This window comes from Schistocerca gregaria, chromosome 6 (genome assembly GCF_023897955.1).
Source record: "Schistocerca gregaria isolate iqSchGreg1 chromosome 6, iqSchGreg1.2, whole genome shotgun sequence".
NCBI lineage: Eukaryota > Metazoa > Arthropoda > Insecta > Orthoptera > Acrididae > Schistocerca > Schistocerca gregaria.
The window spans coordinates 212,040,959-212,065,274 of NC_064925.1; the positions used below are offsets into that span (position 1 = coordinate 212,040,959).

At 43.2% G+C, this 24,316-nt stretch overlaps 1 protein-coding gene across 2 annotated transcripts in view; it reads left to right on the forward strand.

Annotated features, from left to right (window-relative positions):
* The first annotated feature begins 31 nt into the window (after window positions 1-31).
* Window positions 32-24,316, forward strand: part of LOC126277957 (tetraspanin-5) — a 1,084,832-nt gene continuing 1,060,547 nt past the window's right edge. For both annotated transcript variants that reach the window (XM_049977573.1, XM_049977572.1), the window contains exon 1: window positions 32-298. In XM_049977573.1, the coding sequence (XP_049833530.1) occupies window positions 212-298 (87 nt within the window). In that variant the 5' untranslated portion in view covers window positions 32-211. The remainder of the gene's footprint in view (window positions 299-24,316) is intronic.

Genomic DNA, 24,316 nt, shown 5'->3' on the forward strand with positions numbered 1-24,316 from the left:
GCGCTTGGTGATTGCAGCGCCCCGGCATATGGTGTAGAAATGCTAAACTAGCGCCAGTTTGTGTTGTTTGTGATAGCTGTGTACCCAGTATGTGTACGTGCGGCGTGAGTGTTGTGTGATGACAATGGCAGTGCCGTTGTTAGCGAAAGTGAACAGCTGATCGTTACTGTTTCGTAAATTGTGTCTTATTTGTATTCTAAATGTGGCCAAAATGCCCGTTAGGAAATATAGAAGAGATACAAGTGAAGTGAGCTGTTGCCTGAAATATGTCATATTTGGATTTAACGTGATATTCTGGGTGAGAAACTGACTCCCTAATTTTTGCTTGTTTTGCTTTTTAGTTTTAGACCAATTTTTTTCATCTTAAGACGCGAGTAGCTAGATACAAGCAGTCAAACATTTCATGAGCCCAAATGCTAAATAGCTATAACAGTCGCTGCATATAGTTTGACAGCCCGTCTGAAAAAATGCCGATAATTTTTTCGACTGCTGTGACTAATTCGCAAACATATATCTTCATTACGCCAAGTCTTATATCTCCGATATGTTGCTATGTGCTTATAGGACGTCCTTTTTAGATATTACAGTTGGTTGCATATGATTTCTGCAGTAAGCATTCCTGCCGGCAGGTAAAAAGACATGTTCCAATACACGCTGGGTCGCTGTGCAATCTTTTTACTGTTATTATTTCATGTCAATGTTGATACGATTAGTAGTATAAGCCGAAGCGCTTACTGACAGTCGGAAACAGCGAGCATAATTTTGTACGCGCAATCTACAAAACTTTTAATTCAGTGTCCTTAATAGTGTAACGAATAACACAACATTGTCGTAAACGTTATTCCCTGGATGTAAGTGTTCAACATGTTTCCGAATCGGTCCGACTTTTGTCGCACTTTTTGTCTTATGACGTCAATGCAGAACATGTGTATGGAAATTTCAAATCCTGACGTAAACAAAAGTAACGCCACTAATACCAATGTTGGAATGATGTCCACGGCTGTTGCCGAAACTTGGATGCAAAGTTACCTCCTCTACTTTTCATATTTAATGACAATCAGTTAATGTATACTTTGCATCCACACAACCTCTTTCAAGTAGTAGGCCTAATGTCGAAACTTTTGTGTTTGGACACGTAACGTCTGCTAACCATATAGAATAAACCACTTTTATCTTATCCGATATTGGTTGTCATCTAAATATATTCTGTCATTCAACATTTAACAATAGGCTTTGTAACCTCTTTTCATTTATGATCATGCGTCATGTTTGTACATTGGGCAACAATTGACGCACCTCTTTCTGTGTCTTTGACTTTCGGTTTTTTAATGAATGACGCTTCGAAAGTGTATGAAACCTGCATATTGTTTTAAGTTTAGAGATGACGAACATCAGGGCTTCCTCCGTTTCAGTAGACGTGGCTGTCGATATCCGATTTTCAGCTCTTCGCGAACTCTGTACCTGTCTCGAAGGAAACATTGACGCTCCCCAAGAAGAGCAGACACCGGGAAAAGTGTGCAGAAAAAGTATAATGAACACACAATGTACAAGTGTATTTTCTGCGCCACGGGTCTTAATAACATTAAAATAGAATAATAAAATCCGTAATTTGCAGTCCTATTTGTGTATTCCCACAGCGGCGCATCTCACCAAGTCGCTTCAGAGAATAAGAGGTAAAAAAAAATACCATTGCTGGAGATGTTGCTGATGAGAACGACTCCAGTCTTTAGTAAAGCACGCATTACAACATTTATTACAGATGTATTTCACATCTTTTATGTTTAGTTAACATTGCGTTAGTGTCGTTTCGATGAGACATCGTTTAGAAATGAAGAATGTAATATCTGCGCAAAGTGCGATCGTCACCCTGGGGCAGTCTGCTTTTTCTATAGAATTGAAATCTAAAGATGAAATAGCCAGCAATAGAAAGTCTTGAGTTAACGTTCTTTTTCATGTCCAAATCTACCACCAAAACTCTAGATTTTCGTAATTGAATGACAGGACCTGCCTACAATCAGTTTTAACTCGCTTCACACACAGTATCCACTGAGTTTTCTTCCATGTATTCAAGGTCACTGGTATTCGAATAGTTAACCAGCTTTTGTGTGCTGAGAAATATTCCTAATCAGTAGTCAACTAACAAAACCTGCATTCGCCAGTTGGTCTTAACAACTGGCCAGGAATCGAACACAAATACAGTAGTTTCTGCTTGGACAAGCTCTCCCACCCTGCCAATTTTTATACGTGTTCGACCACCAAGGACTCCAGCTAAACGAATTAATGTTGGAGACTTAGTTTTCGCTATCATTGTACGGAAAAACAGTAAGCGTACACTGATGCACCTTTTTTCGTTCACTATGAGGTAAAACGTTTGTTCGAGACGGCTTAATAAGTTGCAGTTCTCACATCTGATTATATTTTTATGTGCGGTTGCAGAACATAATCTTTCCTGAGTTATATCGATGATTCTTGTTGTCGATTGGAATCTGTGTTGTTTACAATTCGTAACTTGAGGGACCGCAACTGATTGAACACAACAGCGTTTACGTCGATGAGAACCATTAGTCTAGAGAAAAAGGCAGATTTAAAAGCTTTGTAGGTTGTAACCATCCAGCTAATATCCGTTTCGTCACCTCATTTGTCTCTCTTCTTTGCCTACTTTTATTTCCTCGAGTGTTATTTGTTACTGCGTCTCTTCCATGCGGTCCGGATTAGCTTCTGCCAACCAACCCCAGTAAGTTGCGTTAAGGGACAGAAATACGCTGCCACTGCGTTTCACCTTATTCTTGATGTGTGTGTGTGTGTGTGTGTGTGTGTGTGTGTGTGTGTGTGTGTGTATGTGTATGTGTATGTGTGTGTATGTGTGTGTGTGTGTGTGTGCGCGTGTGTGTCGAGATAAGAAGTTCGAGGTAATATTCAAGATTCAAGTACGTCTCCGAACCACGTAAAATGATTGCCTGCCAGTTTACAAGTGCACGATCTGAATTCTAACCACTTCGTATGTCGAGTTTCTGTGAAAGAGATGAATCTTAATACTCTGTGCCTTGTCTCAGGTAACCGACCATAACAACTCAGAATTTTGTTGCACGTCATTTCAAATATTTTCTCTGGTTAATCCTATTACCCACACTGATATATACTACGTTCACATGCGATACATCCCCCGAAAGACGAAAACCGAATTTCGGAAACTGTTTTTCGCTGTCATATTTAGGAGTTAAGATCTGAAGTGGATTTGCTAGCCCAGTTAAATGTGGCGTATGGCGTCTGCAAAACAGCTGTTCCAGTTTCTGATTTAGTCAGTACAGTCGCTATTTATTTCTTTTCGCTTAAATATTATAAGTAGACAGTTTCCTGCTCAGTCTAACATATCTATTTCTTTCAAGTATGCGGTTTCGGTGATTTGTATTTTATTCGGAGATAAATTAGGCAGGTGGTTGGACGACTTCCCGTTCAGCTGTTACCTTAGATCGCTGAGACAGAAGAGCAGGCGCTAACTTTTACTGATACTGCACTGCACTTTCTTTGTCTGGTCATCGCTAGCGAAAGTATGGTTCTGGTAATCACTGTTGTTTCATTACCAGTTTAATTCGAGATGTGAGAGTTCCTTTATTATTCGCTGTTCCGAGTATTAATTGTGACCTTGTAACAGTTGAGATTTTAGAGTTCTAGTTGCTTCTTTCCCACGATCGCCAGTTATTGTAACTAAAGGGAGAGATTTTTGAAGTATGGCGAATGCGAGAGCATTTAATTACGCACCTGAAGAGAAAATTAAATTTTTACGCAATTCGTAAGCTCGTTGACATCATAATTTTCTACCATCCCTCAACATCACAAAATTTATTTTCCTTACGACTTTTAACGTGTCTCGAAGCTGCGGATACGTTCTAGAGGAATGAGGGTTTTCCGCCTAAAACAGATAGCCGAACAACGCCCCACAAAAACGAAGACTTCTTAAAAATGTTTTTCAAGGAGTTTCCGTTTCCTTCAAACACAAAGAACCCAGATATATTTAAGCGTCCGGAACACTAACGAACAAAATTACTGTAAATATGGAAAAAGATTTTTCACAGGGAGCTCATGAGGACAGAGAGCTCAGGTTCAAAGAAAACACCACGAGAGAGTTAATTCTATTTCATTAAAGCTGCTCGATCAGCAAACATCAGTGTCGCGCAATCTCACTCCCATTATGTAGTTTCGAGTCCGGCGCCACGTTCATCTTTTCAATCCTACAGCAACCAGAAAATACACAAAACGCCTTACAGACACAACAGTTTCCGTGTAAAATGGGACTTATCTACGAAGCTGAAAGAAACATGCAGATAATGATGCTTAATTATTGTATATAAACAAAATTTGAATCTCCTGGTTATGGGACAGGAATACAGACGGAAGCGAGATGATATGTGACGCAAAGGAGATTGCTTACAAAACCCTTGTCTGACTGATCCTAAAATACTCGTCAAGTGTATGGGACTCGTACTAAATAAACCAAACTGGGAATACTGTACGCGTACAAACAAGAGCAGTACGAATGGTCACAGATTTGTTTGACCCTTGTGAGAGTGTCACGGAGACAGTGAATGACCTGCACTGGAAGATGTAAGAAGACAGGCAGAAACTATTCCATGAAAGCCTACTTCAGAGTTTCAGGAACAGCTTCAAGTGAAAATCTAGGAATATGCTATAACCCCATAGTCGTTCACAATGGCACGGATGGGCTTGCGGGAGAGGAGTATTTAGCGCCGTTGCCGCCGCCCACCACCTCCCTTTCCGTGAAATCCTGAATTCAGTCTTTATGCAGAACAGAATTCTCATACACTTCTAGAAGTGAGTGGATAACCATCAGTTCTCTGAGATGTGTTAAGGTTTTTGCGTCACTATTAATATTTAGTTCTTGTGGCAGAAACGTCTCGAAGCAGACCACTCTATTTACAGCATGTGATCGAAAGTACCCGGACACCTGGCTGAAAATGACTAGAAGTACGTGGAGTCCTCCATAGGTAATGCTGGAATTCAATGTCGTGTTGGCGCTCCCTTAGCCTTGATGACAGCTTCCACTCTCGCAGGCATACGTTCAGTCAGGTGCTGGAAGGTTTCTTCGGGAATGGCAACCCTTTCTTCACAGAGTGCTACACTGAGGAGAGGTATTGATGTCAGTCGGCGAGGACTGGCACGAAGTCGGCGGTTCAAAAGATCCCAAAGGTGTTCTCTAGGATTCAGGTCAGGACTCTGTGCTGGCCAGGCCATTACAGGGATGTTATTGTCGTGTAACCACTCCGCCACAAGCCGTGCATTATGAAGACGTGCTCGATCGTGTTGAAAGATGCAATCGCCATCCCCGAATTTCTCTTCAACAGTGGGAAGCTAGAAGATGCTTAAAAAATCAGTGTAGGCCTGTGCTGTGACAGTGCCACGCAAAACAAGTGGTGCAAGCCCCCTCCATGGAAAAACACGACAACACCATAACACCACCGCATCCGAATTTTACTATTGGCACTACACACGCTGGCAGATGATGTTTACCGATTATTCGACATACCCGCAACTTGCCATTGGATCGCCACACTGTGTGCCGTGATTCGTCACTCGAAACAGAGTTTTTCCACTGTTGAATCGCCCAGTATTTACGCTCCTTACACCCAGCGAGGCATCGTTTGGCATTTACCGACGTGATGTGTGGCTCATGAGCAGCCGCTCGACCATGAAATCTTAAGTTTTCTCATCTCCCGCTTAACTGTCATAGTACTTGCAGTGGATCCTGATGCAGTTTGTAATTCCTGTGTGATGGTATATATAGATATCTGCCTATTACACATTACGACCCTCTTCATTTGTCGGCGGTCTCTGTCAGTCAACAGACGAGGCCGACATGTACGCTTTTTGTGCTACATGTCTCTCTTCACGTTTCCACTTCACTATCACATCCGAAACAGTGGACCTAGGGGTGTTTAGGAGTGTGGAAATCTCGCGTACAGACGTATGACACAAGTGACACCCCATCATCTGACCACGTTCGGAGCCCGTGAGTTCCGCAGAGCGCCCCATTCAGCTCTCTCACAAAGACTAATGACTACTGTTGTCGCTGATTGGAGTGCCTGGCAGTAGGTGGCAGCACAATGCACCTAATATGAAAACCGTATGTTTTTAGGGGTGTCCGGATACTTTTGATCACGTAGTGCCATCAGAAAAGACATTTTTAAATCCGCCTCCCCGCATAAATTTCAGCGGATGCCCATGTACCAACACCGTACGTATGGATCTTGTTTTGACCACGAGGACATGATTAGAATAATTGCAGCGCACAGAGAGGCATTTAAGCCATCATTACTCCCACGCTCCAAGCGCGAATGGAACGAGAAGTAGCCCTAACAAGTGGTGTAATGGGGAAGTATTTTCTGCCAAGCTCTCACAGAGGTTTGCAGAGTATGGATGTAGATGTTGGACATGTGGCCACCAGGTAAGTAACTCCCGTCATATAACTATATCATTTCGCCATTCTTCCCTTTATCAGTTATTACTGGTAAACCAGAAATCTGTGCATCGTCTTGGATATGTATCAGATATATTTTGTTACTCTTATTTTATTATTGAAACTATCGGCTGCATGAATGCTCTTGATGGTTCTTTAGTTTATTTTCTAGTTTCCTTACTTAACGCTCACATTTCGAAACAGAAAAGATAATGATATTGACTTTGCAAAGAAGAATATTAAATTTCATGACAAGCAATACAGTTACACTATTTGTTACTTGTGCAGTTTTGTTGTCTAATAACGTGTTTACCCAGTTCTTTTGCACCATCTTGGATCACACTGCTTTCTAAAGGGTGCTGTCGAATAAAGATATTACTGAGAATACAAAGAGACGAATGTAAAAACAAAACAAAAAAAAAAAACAGTAGAAAGCTCAATGATGTTTCTGGCATATCGTTATGTGCTTGTAGGCAACATTTAGTACCACCTCCCCATTTTGCCAAATGACTTTCGTCTTCCGGTAAAAGAATATTAGTGTCTGAGCTACTACGACAAAAAGCAGAGGATGTATCCGTTGAAGTTTCACATTTTAAGTTTCACATTTTAATTAGTCTGGTGATTTCGTAAAGAATTCGCCGACCGCTGTGGTAGAGCGGTTCTAGGCGCTTCAGTCTGGACCGCGCGACCGATTCGGCCGCAGGTTCGAATCCTGCCTCGGGCATGGATGTGTGTGATGTGCTTAGGTTAGTTAGGTTTAAGTAGTTCAAAATTCTCAAAAACCTCAGAAGTTAAGTCCCATAGTGCTCAGAGCCATTTGAATTTGATTTGGGTTTACTCTGTGCAGAGTTCCCAGTGTCCTGTTATTTTTCTATTGAGTATTTATCAAGTAGGTCATTATGTTGTCTAGTAAAACTCCGATACTTTTAGCTCGTGATTTTCCACTTGGTACGAGTAGTTGTTCTTACAACTACCTCTGCACTCGTTGCTCCCAGTTCCTTTAAATTTTTGTTGTTGGGTCACCAGTGGTGTCCTGCGATCTGTGTCCTATAAAGAGAGAATCGTATTTATATTTTTGCTTGTTCTTGAAGTTTGTTTCATGTTCCAAGAGAACCATGTTACATTTTGCTTTGATCTTCCAACCGAAGATTGATTTGTGGCATTACTCCCCATTCTTGTCGCATCCTGCCACACTATTTTAACGAACTGCTGCATCCCATATCATCGATGTTTTTCCTTCTATCTAGGCCAGCCCCTGCGATTCATTCTTTGTGATATCATTCCAACTTAAGTTTTCATCAGCGGTTCATGTGCAAATTTATTATTTCCTTTTGTAGATTAAAACGAGTTTTGCTATGTATGGCCGTTTCTGCGAGACTTGATCAGTAAAAGAACAAAGAACAGTTACAATGCTTGAGATGTTAAGTTCCCCCCTCCCCAGAGTATAACGCACAGGATATTATACGAGGCGAGTTTTTTTAAGTAAGTACCGTTTTGAAATATTTTTTTTAAAAAACGTGATAAGATATCTCAATAATTTTATTTTTAAATGAAACCCTGTACCTTAATCTAATTTTCTACATAATTTCTGTCAATATTGATGCACTTGTCATAAGATTGTACCAGTTTTTGAATACCCTCCTCATAGAAGTCTGCCGCGTGACTTGTTAACCACTGCATTATCACTGTTTTGACTTCGCCATCGCCTTGAAGACGCTGACCGCCCAGCAGTTTCTTCAAGTGCAGGAACAGGTGGTAGTCATTGGGCGCAAGATCGGGGCTGTACGGAGCATGATCTAGAGTTTCCCATCGAAAATATGTGATGAGATCTTTGGTCTAATTCGCCATACGCGGACTGGCATTGTCTTGCAGCGAAACGATGCCCTTGCTCAACTTCCATGGACTGTTGCTTTGATTCTGGTGTGACGTAGGCCACCCATGTTTCATCGCCCTTAACAATTTCGCTTAAGAAATCATCACCGTCGTTGTGATACCGCTCAAGGAAAGTCAATGCACCGTCTAAACGTTTGGTTTTGTGCACATCCGTCAACATTTTCAGTACACAACGTTCGCACAATTTTCGGTAATTAAGTACGAGGTGCATTCAAGTTCTAAGGCTTCCGATTTTTTTTCTAATTAACTACTCACCCGAAATCGGTGAAACTGGCGTTACTTCTCGACGTAATCGCCCTGCAGACGTACACATTTTTCACAGCGCTGCCGCCATGATTCCATGGCAGTGGCGAAAGCTTCTTTAGGAGACTGTTTTGGCCACTGGAAAATCGCTGAGGCAATAGGAGCACGGCTGGTGAATGTGCGGCCACGGAGAGTGTCTTTCATTGTTGGAAAAAGCCAAAAGTCACTAGGAGCCAGGTCAGGTGAGTAGGGAGCATGAAGAATCACTTCAAAGTTGTTATCACGAAGAAACTGTTGCGTAACGTTAGCTCGATGTGCGGGTGCGTTGTGTTGGTGAAACAGCACACGCGCAGCCCTTCCCGGACGTTTTTGTTGCAGTGCAGGAAGGAATTTGTTCTTCAAAACATTTTCGTATGATGCACCTGTTACCGCAGTGCCCTTTGGTACGCAATGGGTAAGAATTACGCCCTCGCTGTCGCAGAACATGGCCACCATCATTTTTTCAGCACTGGCGGTTACCCGAAATTTTTTTGGTGGCGGTGAATCTGTGTGCTTCCATTGAGCTGACTGGCGCTTTGTTTCTGGATTGAAAAATGGCATCCACGTCTCATCCATTGTCACAACCGACGGAAAGAAAGTCCCATTCATGCTGTCGTTGCGCGTCAATATTGCTTGGCGACATGCCACACGGGCAGCCATGTGGTCGTCCGTCAGCATTCGTGACACCCACCTGGATGACACTTTTCGCATTTTCAGGTCGTCGTCGTGCAGGATTGTGTGCACAGAACTCACAGAAATGCTAACTCTTGAGGCGATCTGTTCAACAGTCATTCGGCGATCCCCCAAAACAATTCTCTCCACTTTCTGGATCATGTCGTCAGACCGGCTTGTGCGAGCCCGAGGTTGTTTCGGTTTGTTGTCACACTATGTTCTGCCTTCATTAAACTGTCGCACCCACGAACGCACTTTCGACACATCCATAACTCCATCACCACATGTCTCCTTCGACCATCGATGAATTTCTATTGGTTTCACACCACAAAAATTCAGAAAACGAATGATTGCACGCTGTTCAAGTAAGGAAAACGTCGCCATTTTAAGTATTTAAAACAGTTCTCATTCTCGCCCCTGGCGGTAAAATTCCATCTGCCGTACGGTGCTGCTATCTCTGGACGTGTTGACAATGAACGCGGCCTCATTTTAAAACAATGCGCATGTTTCGATCTCTTTCCAGTCCGGAGAAAAAAAATCGGAGGCTTTAGAACTTGGATGCACCTCGTAATCTTATAACAGCCCGTACTTCTCAGTCGGCGGAACTCACGATTACCGGAGGCATCTTAAACACTCAGTACACAACGTAAACAAGGAAGAATCAGACTGTAATGGCGTCAGTGCTTGGATTAAGGTACAGGCTTTAATGTGAAAAGAGAAGAATTGAGATATCTTTGCACGTCTTTTTTTTTAATTTCGAAATGATACTTACTTAAAAAACACGCCTCGTACAATCATGCGAAACTGCCACAAAAAACTTTCTTCGGGATGTCCTTCAACCTGCACGCCACTGGCTTGAATGTCACTTACGTCGTCAAAACGCTGGCCCTTATTGAGAATTTCTGCGCTGGACGGTGAATATCAAGCATTTACGACAGTAATCGGTCAGTTTGTCTCAGCTGAGGATACCACGTATTTACAACTTCCGTCCCAGTCTGTGTATGCATCCAAGCCGGAGCATGTGCAACGTTATACTGATAAACACAGTAATAGCATCACATACCGTCTCAACGCATAACATTTCATTTCGTTTCCTGCTCCTCTTCTGTGTGGTTCACGTTTTCTGTCAGATAGTGTGAGATCATATGGAGTATCTTCACAAATACGTGATTGACTGAAGAACGATTAGGTTATATTGGACGGTGAATGTTCCATAGAAACAACAGAAGCATTAGAAGTGCAGGGTCCCCCTTCCTCAACGCAGCGTAATAGGACGCTGAATGTTTCCAAAATGTGTAAACATCAGATAAGATCAGAAGCATATGATTAGCAGAATAACTGACGATCGTGTTGTGTAGAGGAAAGTATCATTGTTCGATGGTCGAGAGGAATTGTAAAAGTTGGACTCAGTTTCCACCTGGTGTAGTGAATGGCAGTTCTCGTTAAATGTCGATAAATGTAAGACTGTACCTATAACAAAAGGGTGGGTCAGTGGTAAAATTTCACATTAAAAATAGAAAATGTTGGGTTCGATCCCCAGTCAATCCTAAGACTTGTTGTATGCCACTCATCACTTGTTTCACTTCTGGCAATGTTTGTTGATGTGCAAGAAGTCGAGATATACCGTGGTTCGGAATCCACGGTAAACTTTAAGTCCCCTGTAACTGGCTGGGGAAAGACAACGGCATTCCACCTCCAACAGGACTAGTACTGTAGTATTCAATACAATCTTTGGCTTTATGACTGATTTACTTATAGAAAGAGAGAGCATGTTATAACGTCTGTTTATAAGATTAGTGGTACACATCTTCAGCACCTCACATTGAACAGTTGCGTCGGGAGGCTGAAGAGTAATACCTCCGAATTTCTTATGTGTAAATTCTTGAAGCTTTTTAAATAAAACAAACGTTATGAACATTCTACACCTTGATTCTTCAGGTCTGCATATTTATTTCTCAACATGGTCGCCCGAGCGATGAACACATTACTCCCAACAAGAAATGAGCTTCTTGATACAGTCATTGTAAAATGTTTTACTTTGTTGATGGAGGCACAACCTCAGCTGTGCTTGTATCACTTCATCACTATCGACGTGTAGTCCTCGAAGGTGTTCTTTCGAAAGTCGATTACAACATGCTGTTTCTCGCGGTCCGACATAGTTACTTCACACTGTCGTGTTGCATGCTATGATTCGAAGCACTAGAGCGACAGAACGCTGCAAATATGTAGACAGGAGGAACAAAGACGTAGAATGTTAATAACGTTTGTTTTATTTAAGAAGGGTTAAGAGTTTTCACCCTCGTGGTTAGGAGCAGTATTAAGAAGCCGTATGAAACGGAACGATCACGTAAAAGTCAATGCTAGGGAAGGCGGACGGAAGATTTAGATTTGTCGGAAGGTTTCTGGGAAAGATGAATGCATCTGTAAAGGAAAATATCATACAGGAACGTAGTGCTATTCTAGAGTATTGGTACAGCTATTGGAGTCCCTATCAAATAGACATGATAACAGATGTCGAACGAAATCAGAAAAGCGCATCTAGGGTCGTAACAGGCTGGTGTAGCCCATCATAAAGTGTAACAGAAGTGTTCGGTGGAGGTACATGTTGAATGTTGTACCGGACGAAAAAATAACAGTCGCCGATACAGTGGTGAGTTCTTAGCTTTCGTGGAGGGGTAAGATGGCACTATAGCACGTAGAATGTTAAGTCACTTTATTATAACATGAACAAGACGAAATATTTTACTTTGTTATAATCAGCGTCCACAGGAATGTCATGAATTGTCTCTTCTCACAGATTACAAACAACGATCTCACAGATTGCAAGTTACGATAAACATTTATGTAGAGTTCTGACTAGCGGAATTATCGCACTGCTGGCCCGATCGAGAGATGCTATCGACTTTGGCGATGATTGCTCTGAGTTGTGGGGCACTGAGCTTACAGGGAGACCGTACGAACTTCCTGTCGCCGCTCTGGTTTGCGTTGACAGGTGTGCATGGCATCGTTAGGACTTCAACATACGTAAACACGAAGACGCAACTCTCAACCGTTTTCGAAAAAATCTAGTTTCTAAATGTTAGGCTTTCTCACATACTTAGTATGGTCGTTAACAGGTAAAACGAGTGCGCAGTCGAGTGAGTAAGAGCTTAGTTTCATAAGCCTAAGGTCTCCGGATCGAATCTCGCTACCGGTACTGTTTTTTGCGAGTTATCTGCGCCAATATTTGATACTACGCTTCGATATGCCTGCTACACCGCGAAATTGTGCGGTCCGAGAACCGCTTACGAATGTAAAGTAAAGTTGTTTTGCAGTAGACACATTGAAAAAAAAGCTACGAACATGCAAAAAATTGGCGTTTATCACATCCGCTGCTTGTCGCGATAATTATTGTTTTCCATGTTTCTGTAATCATCGTCATCCTGATTCATGCAGTGCTGTATAGCTTACACATATTTGTCACGAAACTAGATACAGTAACGCAAATAAAATGATTCCAATGATTTGATTGAAAGTTCTAGTGTAACCTTTTCTTCATTTCCAGTCTCCGCAAGAGAAAAACGTTTTCTCCTGTTTTCGTGTTAAAAATTAGGAAAATAGTTAAGGGATAATTCAGTACTGATACTTTGTGCACGGTCATAACAAATCTGTTAGGATTACGTGGGAATGAAAAAAAAAAGAATACTGCCGACAACGAGACTCGATCCAGATAATTTTCGAACTCTGTTTTCTCAAATTCGGTCGAGAGTTGCATCTTCCTGTTTTAGTATGTTTAAGTACCAGCCGTGCCCTAATTGAATCAAATCGGTGAAGGGAAGTTCGTACAGAACCCTTGTTAGACGCACAAAAGCGGACTGATGGCGGTGGCATGTAGAAACTGTTCTGGGCGTGTCTACGCCACCGTCTCTCATTCGTTGTTGCTTCTGGCAGCGACTATGTTTACTTCTGATCCCGTCGCGAGGTACCAAACTTCCCTTGGCACCTCACTCTTCGGACGTCACCACACTGAATTCCTGGGAGAAAGACACTGTAGTGTTCGCGAAACCCTGTTGGGTAGATTTGCAGGACCTGTATTCCAGGAAGACTGTGCGGGCCAGGAAACAAAACTGATTATATAATTATAATTATTTGGTACTATGTTCCCTCCCCCATGCATTGTACAGTGACTTGCGGAGTATTTACGTAGCTGTAGAATAATTTTTGCATTTTATGTTTTGATGGTTGCAAGAGGCTCGAAGTTAAGAAGAAATTTACATTATTTCCTCAAAATATCCAGACGGATCCTTGGAAAAGCCTACTTGTGCTGACGATCCCTACACCTAGGTTGCGCCAAAGAGGAAGACTTGCACCAGGCAGTAGGCTTAGTCACGCTGTATACTGAACTAAGCCAGCACACAGCTCGTCGTGGTGAGGGTTGCTCCGTGTGGCGCAGCTCGTCCGCGAGCGGCTGTCGGGTGTCTCCGGCAATGAGCATCGCGCCTCCAGACCTCAGATTTAATTAAGCTGCGGCAGCTACGGGGGTGGCGCGCCTTAATGGGCGCTCCTGCAGCCGCCAACACTGTTGGGACGGTTCAGCTTCCCCCGTCTGAAGCGACTGTTGCTAAACTGCGTGTGGAGGGAGACCTACACCACCCCCAGCCACAGCATTATACCTCCACCGTCACGGCTCCCCGGCGCTTCGTTGCCACGTGTAGGGTCGGGGACCACGAGTAAAGACTGGTTCACGCTGGACGTCTAAACATTTCGCAATGCACTTCAAATGGCAGCATTCAAACAGATCGTCAGCGTCACGAAATAACAAGGAATCTCGGGAAGGGAATAGTAGTGCATTTTGCGGTTACATATTTTCTTAATCTTCATTTTATCGTTTGCTCTTTGTTTCAGTGGCACTTTGCGAGAGTTCCATGATGACTTCGATATTTTTTCATAGGTGTGTGTTTTCACAAAAGAACCGAAATACGAGGCGTATTTTTAAGTACCATTTTGAAATTAAAAAAAGACGTGCTAAGATATCTCCATAATTTTATTTTTGCATGAAAGCCTGTACCTTAATCTACGCACTGACGCCATTACAGGCTGATTCATCCTACTTTACGTTGTGTACTGAGTGTTTAAGATGTCACCGATAATTGTGAGTCCCGCCGACTGTGAAGTACCTGCTGTTATAAGATTTCATAGTGCTAAAGGCCTAAAAGTGATCGATAGTCATCGTGAGATCTGTGCAGTTTACGGAGAAAGCATTATGAGTGATGGAATGGTAAGAAAGTGGGTGAATGCATTTAAAGATGGCCGCACAAATGCGCATGATGAACAACGGAGTGGGCGTCCTTCGGTCGTTAATGAAAGTTTGGTGCAGGAAGTGGACAATAAGGTGAGAGAAAACAGACGCTTTACGGTTTCCTCCTTGTGGGATGACTTTCGTAATGTTTCTCGTAGTGTTTTGTATGGCACTGTGACCGAGCACTTGAATTACCGAAAATTGTGCGCACGTTGTGTACTGAAAATGTTGACTGATGTGCACAAAACCAAACGTTTAGAAGGTGCATTGACTTTCCTTGAGCGGTATCACAACGACGGTGATGATTTCTTAAGCGAAATTGTTACGGGCGATGAAACATGGGTGGCCTACGTCACACCAGAATCAAGGCAACAGTCCATGGAAGTTGAGCAAGGGCATCGTTTCGCTGCAAGACAATGCCGGTCCGCGTATGGCTAATCAGACCGAAGATCTCATCACATATTTTCGATGGGAAACTCTAGATCGTCCTCCGTACACCCCCGATCTTGCGCCCAGTGACTGCCATCTGTTCCTGCACTTGAAGAAAGAGCTGGGCGGTCAGCGTCTTCAAGACGATGATGAAGTCAAAACAGTGGTGATGCAGTGGTTAACAAGTCAGGCGGCAGACTTCTATGAGGAGGATATTCAAAAACTGGTACAACGTTATGACAAGTGCCTCAATATTGACAGAAATTATGTATAAAAGTAGATTAAGGTACAGGCTTTCATGTAAAAATAAAATTATTGAGATATCTTAGCAAGTATTTTTTAAATTTCAAAACGGTACTTACTCAAAAAACACGCCTCGTATATTAGATCGAAAATGATTTACGTTGTACAATATTTGAACAATGAAATACGAGGCGCTTTCAGTAAGTTAGTGGCGCTTTAACACACAGGGATATCCAGATGGGCCAGAGTTCGTGTTCTGGAGCCATGACGTATTAAATTGGTGGTTCTGTAATATTCACACCTGTCATCACTTACTTTATTTAGAGTTGGAATTACTACATTCTTCTTAAAGTTCCAGTGTTTTTTTTTTCAGGTCTAATGTACACTGCCTGACAAATTATGTGAAGCATCTAGAAGGGATGGTCAGATGTCAATGTAACTTCATACACATACACACCGTTGGTGGCAGTGTCTTAACATCTGCTCCAGACACTTACTGTCTTGTATAGGCGTTGCCGACCGCAGCGCCTTATTCTGCCTGTTAACATATCTCTGTATTTGAATATGCATGCCCATACCAGTTTCTTCAGCGCTTCAATGCATTTAGACAGGAACAACGCCGCAGTACTGAACTAGTTTCCACAAACACTGATTAAAATGATAATTGCAAGCCGCAGTGTCTGTTTTAGGAAACAAACTTGTTGCTGATCGCGCGATAGGAGTTTGGAAATCAATTACGAGAGACGCACAAATTGGATTTAATAGATTTTTTTTATTATTTAAAGAACGATCATATGCTTCTCGCTTTTTGTTCGGCAGCAATGCGTTGACAGGTGGAATAGTGTTTGTTTTCTCATAAGTACGTCTAAGATGAGCGTGAAATATAAACAACCGTCCATATTAATTGCTCGAACTCTCGAACGTTCCGCCCGGAAAGAATGATTCATAACTTAATAAATATGATTTTCCATTTTAACTGGCAGATACCAATATTCTGTTATTCGCTCTTCTGTTGCCATCTGCAAGTAATAATTTGCTGCCATCCTTCATCGGTAAATTATTTTCTTGAAAGAAAATTTCTCTGAAACTACAAAAAACATACAATGAATTTTGTTTTTTGATGAACGGGAAACTGAAAAGTTTTTTTCTTACATTTTCATAGGTGTTCAATATGCCCCCTTGAAATGCACGCCATATGTCAGTGTGGTATCCAGAGTGTTCCCACACTGCAGCGAACATGCCTTGAGTTACAGCCTCCACAGTTGCTGTTATGCACTGTCTCAGTTCATTCATTTTTGTTGGTAACGGAGGCACATAAACAGAATATTTTATAAACCAACACAAGAAATAATCACGTACAGTCAGGTCCGGTGACCTTGGAGGCCAGTAATGCAAGACTGAGTCATTGGGTCCAGTGTGACCGACCCATCATTCAGTAATCCTTTGATTTAAAAATTCAAGGACTTCCAGATGCCAGTGTGGCGGTGCCCCATCCTGTTGGTAAATGAAGTCTTTCGAATCAGTCTCCAACTGAGGGAAAAGAAAGTTCTCAAGCATATCGAGATATGGTCCTCCTGTAATAGTATTCTCGCCAAAGAAAAATGGACCACTCACATTTTCTTGTGAAACTGCACGAAACACATTAAATTTTGGAGAGTCCCTGTCATGTTGCACAAATTCATGTGATTGTTCCGTACTCCATATTCTCTCATTATGATGGTTCACCTTTCCATTTAAATGGAATTAAAAGGAATGTTGTCTCGTTACTAAATTACACTAATTACAAACAACTTAAATTGGAAGGAACACATCGAAAATGTTATGCGGAAGGCTAACCAAAGACTGCGTTTTATTGGCAGGACACTTAGAAAATGTAAGAGGTCTACTAAGGAGATTGCCTACACTATGCTTGTCCGTCCTCTTTTAGAATACTGCTGCGCGGTGGGGGATCCTTACCAGAAAGGACTGACGGAGCACATCGAAAAAGTTCAAAGAAAGGCAGCACATTTTGTATTATCGCGAAATATGGGAGAAAGTGTCTCAGAAATGATACAGGATTTGAGCTGGACATCATTCGTTGCGACAGAATCTTATCACGAAATTCCAATCAGCAACTTTCTCCTCTGAATGCGAGAATATTTTGTTGACACCGACCTACAAAGGGAGAAACGATCACCACGATAAAATAAGGGAAACCAGAGCTCGTACGGAAAGATATAGGTGTTCGTTCTTTCCTCGCGCTATACGTGATTGGAATAATAGAGAATTGTTAAGGCGGTTCGGTGAACCCTCTGCCAGACACTTAAATGTGATTTGCAGAGCATCCATGTAGATGTTGATGTAGAAAGAGGCGCACCGCGTAGAAATCATGCAAACTGGTCACAAATTGATATTCAGACATGTATCGACTGAAAATGCAAATTTGTAAACTTTAGCGGCCAATGGATGAATGTGTGGTGCTGCAGCGCAGTTTCACCGCGCAGCTGACAAGGATAGTAAACAGGGAATATGTCAGAATTAATGCTTGAAGTTTTTGCTAGTTTCGTTCCACGAACTCAGTTAAGACGTCGGCACACGGGCCGTTTTTTTTCAAAATTCAAACCGACCGAGCTAGAGCAGCGGTTAGCGCACTGGTCTCTCTCTCGGGAGGACGACGGCTCAGTCCCACGTCGGGCCATCCTGATTTAGGTTTTCCACCTAAGGCGAACGCGCAAATGCCAGGATGCTTCCTTCTCCATCCTTCCCTAATCAGAGCTTGTAGTCCGTCTCAAATGACCCCGTTATCTACGGGACGCTAAACTCTGGTCTCGTCCTCCTACTTCTACTCGTCGAACGTCAACGTTGAGCGTGCCGAATTCGACGTGCTGCTGAACGCCCAAAAACGATGCGACTTATGCATACGATACGTGAGCCTCAACGAGGTATATGCGATGGCTGTATCTGGTCGCAAATCACACTGTTCACGAAATGGGCGGTCGTAAAATTCCTACGTTAGGTCTGTTAAAATGCACCTTTCCTCCCTCGTCCTTGTGCTAGTCAGGTCATTCTGTCTGTAGGTTACGTAGCTAAAAACTTACTATATCCATGAATTTGTTGTAAGGCAAAAAGGAAAGTGCTACGTCCCGTCAGTAAGAACATCGGCTTGTAAAACTTTTGTTACAAATAGTGCTGTACAAATTTACAAAAATCATACAATGTAGGCTTTCACGCCCGGCGTTGTCTTCAGTTGAAACTTCCGGGCTGAGAGGCCGTGGTCGATGCGTAAAATTTCCACTTAACGTTTCGTCTCCACCTGCGGGAGACATCTTCTGCGGTCGTCCGGATACTGCCACTGAGGCTGCAGGTACTCTCGCATTTATAGAGCGCATAGAGGGCACCGCGATTCGTCACGTGATGCCGACGGTATGCCTATCTTTGGAAGGCATCTTCATTCTCGATTAAGAGTAATCGATTGTCATTCTGCTGGCGCAACGTCGACATCCATATTTTGTCTAACTTCAAAACTTCCTCTCTTCTATTAAAATTCTTATGGTGTTTGTGAATTTCTATTGCTTCTCTACAAATGCCCGCGTGATAGTGGGATGTTCGTGGTAGAACGCTTGTCTCATTAAATTTAATTTTGTGGTTCCCAACTCGAAAAACATGCTCAGCTACAGCCGATTTTTCGATGTGTCCTAAGCGAGAGTTTCTTTTTTATTCTGGTAAGCGGGTGTTTACAGTTCTTTTCGTTGTTGCAATATATACTTGTCCACAACTGCATATAATTTTGTATACCCCAGGTGTTTCTAGGGGTGTCGCGCGTATTTTGCAGTTCTTAAATATTCCTTAATCCTCTTGGTGGGACTGAAGATTGTTTCGATCCTATGCTTGACCAGAACTTTCGCGATACAGTCCGTGACTTTATTAAGACACCCGACACCCCCTAGCAACACCTGGGGTATACAAAATTCCATGCAGGGGTGTCGCGCGTATTTTGCAGTTCTTAAATATTCCTTAATCCTCTTGGTGGGACTGAAGATTGTTTCGATCCTATGCTTGACCAGAACTTTCCCGATACGGTCCGTGACTTTGTTAAGACACCCGACACCCCCTAGCAACACCTGGGGTATACAAAAGTCCATGCAGTTGTGGACAAGTATATATTGCAACAACGAAAAGAAGTGTAAACACCCGCTTAGCCGAACAAAAAAGAAACTGCCCGCTTAGGACACATCGCAAAATCGGCCGTAGCTGAGCATGTTTTTCGAGATGGGAACCACGAAATTAAATTTAATGAGACAAGCGTTCTACCACGAACATCCCATTATCATATGCGCATTTGTAGAGAAGCAATAGAGATTCACAAACACCATAACAATTTTAATAGAAAAGAGGAAGTTTTAAAGTTAAACAAAATATGGATGACAACGTTGCGCCAGCAGAATGACGATCAATTAATCTTAATCGAGAATGAAGATGCCTTCCAAAGATAGGCACACCGACGACATCACGTGACGAATGGTGGTGCCCTGTATGCACTCTATAAATGCGACAGTAACCGGAGCCTCAGTGGCAGTAGCCGCACGACCTCAGAAGATGTCTCCCGCAGATGGAGACGAAACGTTTAGTGGAAATTTTATACATCGACCACGGCCTCTCAGCCAGGAAGTTTCAACTGAGGAAATTTACAATAGTTCTCCACATAAGATAAAAATTATTTCATCATTCCCACTTTTTGGCAAAACCGTAAGTTCATTCTTACTTGATCATTTTTCCTATGGCAGAATCTTTACAACACGTGAAATACGAAACTTAAAAGAAGAAAGTGCAAAATATCTTACTGCAGGTCGTGCTCGACGTCTTGTAGATTAAGCCAATCGAACAAATTCACTCTTCAGAAAGAGTGCACTTATATTTACATAACATAGGATATAATAGAATACACTTTTATTAAACTGTTAAAAAAGTATAAGAACCTATTAGAAAACGTGAGAGTTGTGGGAAAAAAACTGGATTTAGTGAGGCAACACATCACCTGCTATGTTACAATTCTATGACGTTGCTCATTACGCTACACCAACCATGAATGAATAGAGACCATAGTTTGCTTCTTTCTATCTCCTGAAAACTTTAATCGTAGATGTGTTATTGACTGACATTTAATTGCAACAAAATGCACCAAGAACAATGCTTTTTTGATGGTTCCTCAATGTGCCGTTGCCTTAAAACGGCATACTTTCGCAAGATGTCTCTCATGAATTTATTGCAACAAATCATACAGTTAAGGACGGGTTTTCGACAGAACTTGAAGTCAATATGGCGTCTCGCGACTATGTATCGGTGAGGGACAGCGTGCGTGTGATGTAGGTGGCGTTGTACCATTTCATTGGTCTAGGTTCAGATGCACGTTCAGAATATGTGACCTGCTAGATATTGCTCTGAAGGATCGGAAACACTCCCCAACTAGCTTATTCCGTGCTATGGCGTCAGAAACTCGACACAATCAACGCTCGAATACACGGTCCGTGTGCCGACAATTTTAGCGAGTAATTATGACTCTCAGACAGACGCATGAACAGTATACGCAGATGTAGCATTTGAGTGAGAGGACGTGTAGTTGGACTCGAAGACGGTTGGAGTAATTCGGCGAGTCGCTCGACATTTGAATAGGGGTGATGCCACTAATCGACGATGTTGGTATAGCGTTAAGAAGGAAGCGGTCGGCCTAGAGAGATGACAAAGTGAGGACCAAGAGAGGCCCTCAGAGCCCCGAATTCATCATTATCATCGATCCAGCATGTAGCCGGTGCTTCAGTGAGCATAAACAGGCGGCCGACTACCATTGACCTCTGTACACCAACAAGCCCATTTGACGTAGTGTCGGGCACTTTCGGCTGGAATCTCATTGACTGGGGTAGGATTGTCTTCAGCGATGAGTCCCGCTTAGAACTGAGCCCAAATGGTTCAAATGGCTCTGAGCACTATGGGACGTAACATCGGAGGTCATCAGTCCCCTAGAACTACTTAAACCGAACTAACCTATGGACATCACACACATCCGTGCCCAAGGCAGGATTCGAACCTGCGATCATAGCAGCAACGCGCGGTTCCGGACTGAAGCTAAACTGAGCCCAGATGACCAGCGAAAACGGATCAGGAGACGCCCGGACAGCAATTGGATACCAACCTGACTGTTACCCACCATACTGCCCTACAACCAGCAGTGAGGGTCCGGGGCGCCATTTAATTTCACAGTAGGACTTCTTTGATTGTCATCCGCGGCACCCTTGTGGCAAAGCTGTATGTCGACAATATTCTACGCACCGTTTTGTTGCCCTTAATAGCTAAATTATGGTTAAGAAAAAAGTTTATGGCTGCTAATACATTAGAATATCTTAGTTTCATTTAGAGTAACATAGTAATAAGATATCTAATACGTAAGTTAGACCTACTTCCAAGAGCGCAATAACGTCCGTGTACGTATGCTGCGGCTACCAGTAAGTCGTCGCTTTTGTGTTTGTTTACAACATGTTTATTCCTATTGTAAACGAAGTATAGAGTGTCACATCTCGTCGAAATCTGTGACTCGCAGGGTCTGGCCTGTCGTCGTAAGTGTACTCTACATCTTGCGGTGCCTCACCGTATGAGTTTGCTCCTTTTTAACGCGTGTTGTGATTTAGCTGCCGAACTTTGCAAACGCACCTTGCATTTTGATTATCGGCGGGCGATTTACGTTTCCCTCCCCCTCTGCGTGTGTCGTAATCTCGGTTCAGCTCTGCCCCTGCGCTCCCCTGCTCCCTGGCGTTTTATCTGCTTCAGCCCTGAGCGCTGGCTGCCGCCCTTTGTTAAAGTTATTAGCCGAGGCGTGTGTTAAGCAGGGCCGCGAGGGTGCACGTTAAATGAAGTGCCTGGGGAGGGAGGGAGGGAGGGAGGGAGGGGGATGCTGCCTCAGACCACCACCGTCTCCCCCTACCAACAGCACAGTGATGCTCTCCGTTTACACTTCCGCTACATTTGCAGCGCACAGGTCACCATTCGCTACGTCGCAGATGACCTTCATTGTCGCTTGCTTTTGAGCACTTTGTCGTTAAATTCTGGAATGAGGACTACAAATACTATTGTTCCTTTTCTGCCTCCACACAGTCGTATGTAGTTTTCGTCTCAGTCGCTGTACAGAGATAGAAAAAAAAAACTGAACACTGCAAGATTAAATGATTTGGGCAATAGTTCCGGGGATTGTATGTGGGGATCGTAGTTTTTATTGGATCCAGTCACTTTGACTATGATCCACACACCGAGCAACTTCCCTGATTCACAAGCCTTCTCCATATAACGTGATGATGCAGACCCGATCATTGGTCGCTGGTGTCCTTCGTGCCATGGTGCATCCTTCCTCTACTGTTCCACAGTCGTCTCTAAAGCGTCTCTGCTTGCGCGTTACACTGAGGTGATGGAAGCCATAGGATACATCCTAATATCGTGTCAGACGTCCTTTTGCCTGGCCTAGTGCTGCAACTCGACTTTGCATGGACTCGACAAGTCATTGGAAGTCATCAGCTGAAATATTGAGCCGTGCTGTAGTCACCCATAACATGGCGAAAGTGTTACCAGTGCAGGGTTTTGTGCTCATACTGTCATTTCGATTATGTCCCATAAACGTTCGATGGGATTCATCTCGAGTCTGGGTGGCCAAATAATTCTCACGTACTATCCAGAACGTTGTTCAAGCCAACTGCGAACTGTTGTGGCCCGGTGATACAGCGTTCATCCATAAAAATCTTATAGTTATTTAGGTACATAAAGTTCACGAATGGCTGCAGATGGTCTCCAACAAGCCATTTTCAATCAATGAACGGTTCAGTTCGATGGGAGGGCCCAGTCCATTCCATGTAAACACAGCCTACACCATTATGGAACCACCACCAGCTTGCGTAGTGCCTTGTTGACAACTCTGGTCCATAGCTTGGTGGGGTCTGCGCCTCAGTCCAAATCTACCATCAGCTTTTATCAGTGAAATTGGGACTCATCTGGCCAGGCCACGGTTTTTCATTTGGTCCAACTGATATGGTCATGAGCCCAGGAGAAGCGCTGCAAGCGGTATCGTGCTGTTAGTAAACGCACTCGCATCGCTCGTCTGTTATCATAGCCCATCTACGCCAAATTTCTCGCACTGTCCTGCCTGATAACGTTCGTCGTAAGTCCCACATTGATTTTTGCTGTTATTTCACACAGGATTGCTTCTGTATTAGCACTGGAAACTCTACGCAAACGCCGCTGCTATCGGTCATTAAGTCAAGACTAGCGGCTGCAGCGTTGTCCGTGATGAGAGGCAATCCCTGAAATTTGATGTTGTCGACACACTTTTGACACTGTGGCTCTTGGAATACTGAATTCCGTTACGATTTCCGAAATGGAACGTCCCATGCATCTTGTTGTAACTACCATTTCGCCTTCATAGAGAGTTAATTCCCTTCGCGCGCCATAATCACGCCAGAAACCTTTTCACATGAGTGAACCGACAGGAAGAAGATGCTGTGATATGCAAGTAATTAGTTTTTCAGAGCTGTGGTCGATCGGTTCTAGGCGCTTCAGTCCGGAACCGCGCTGCTGCTAGGGTCGCAGGTTCGAATCCTGCCTCGGGCATGGATGTGTATGATGTCATCAGGTTAGTTAGGTTTAAGTAGTTGTAAGTCTAGGGGACTGATGACCTCAGTCAGGTTGGTATCCAACCCCTGTCTGGGCGTTTCCTGATCGCTTTTCGCTGGTCATCTGGGCTCAGTTCGAAGCGGAACTCATCGCTGAAGACAATCCTACCCCAGTCAATAAGATTCCAGCCGAAAGTGCCCGACACTACTTCAAATGGCTTGTTTCAATGGTAGTCGGCCGCCTGTTTACTGTCCTTGTGGTCACTGAAGCACCAGATACATTCCGGATCGATGATAATGATGAATCCGGGGATCTGAAGGCCTCTCTGACGATTGATTGGTCCTCATTTTGTCATCTCACTAGGGCGACCGCTTCCTTCTTGACGCTCTGTTCGCTCATGGTTCCCACAGTTCTGCCAACAT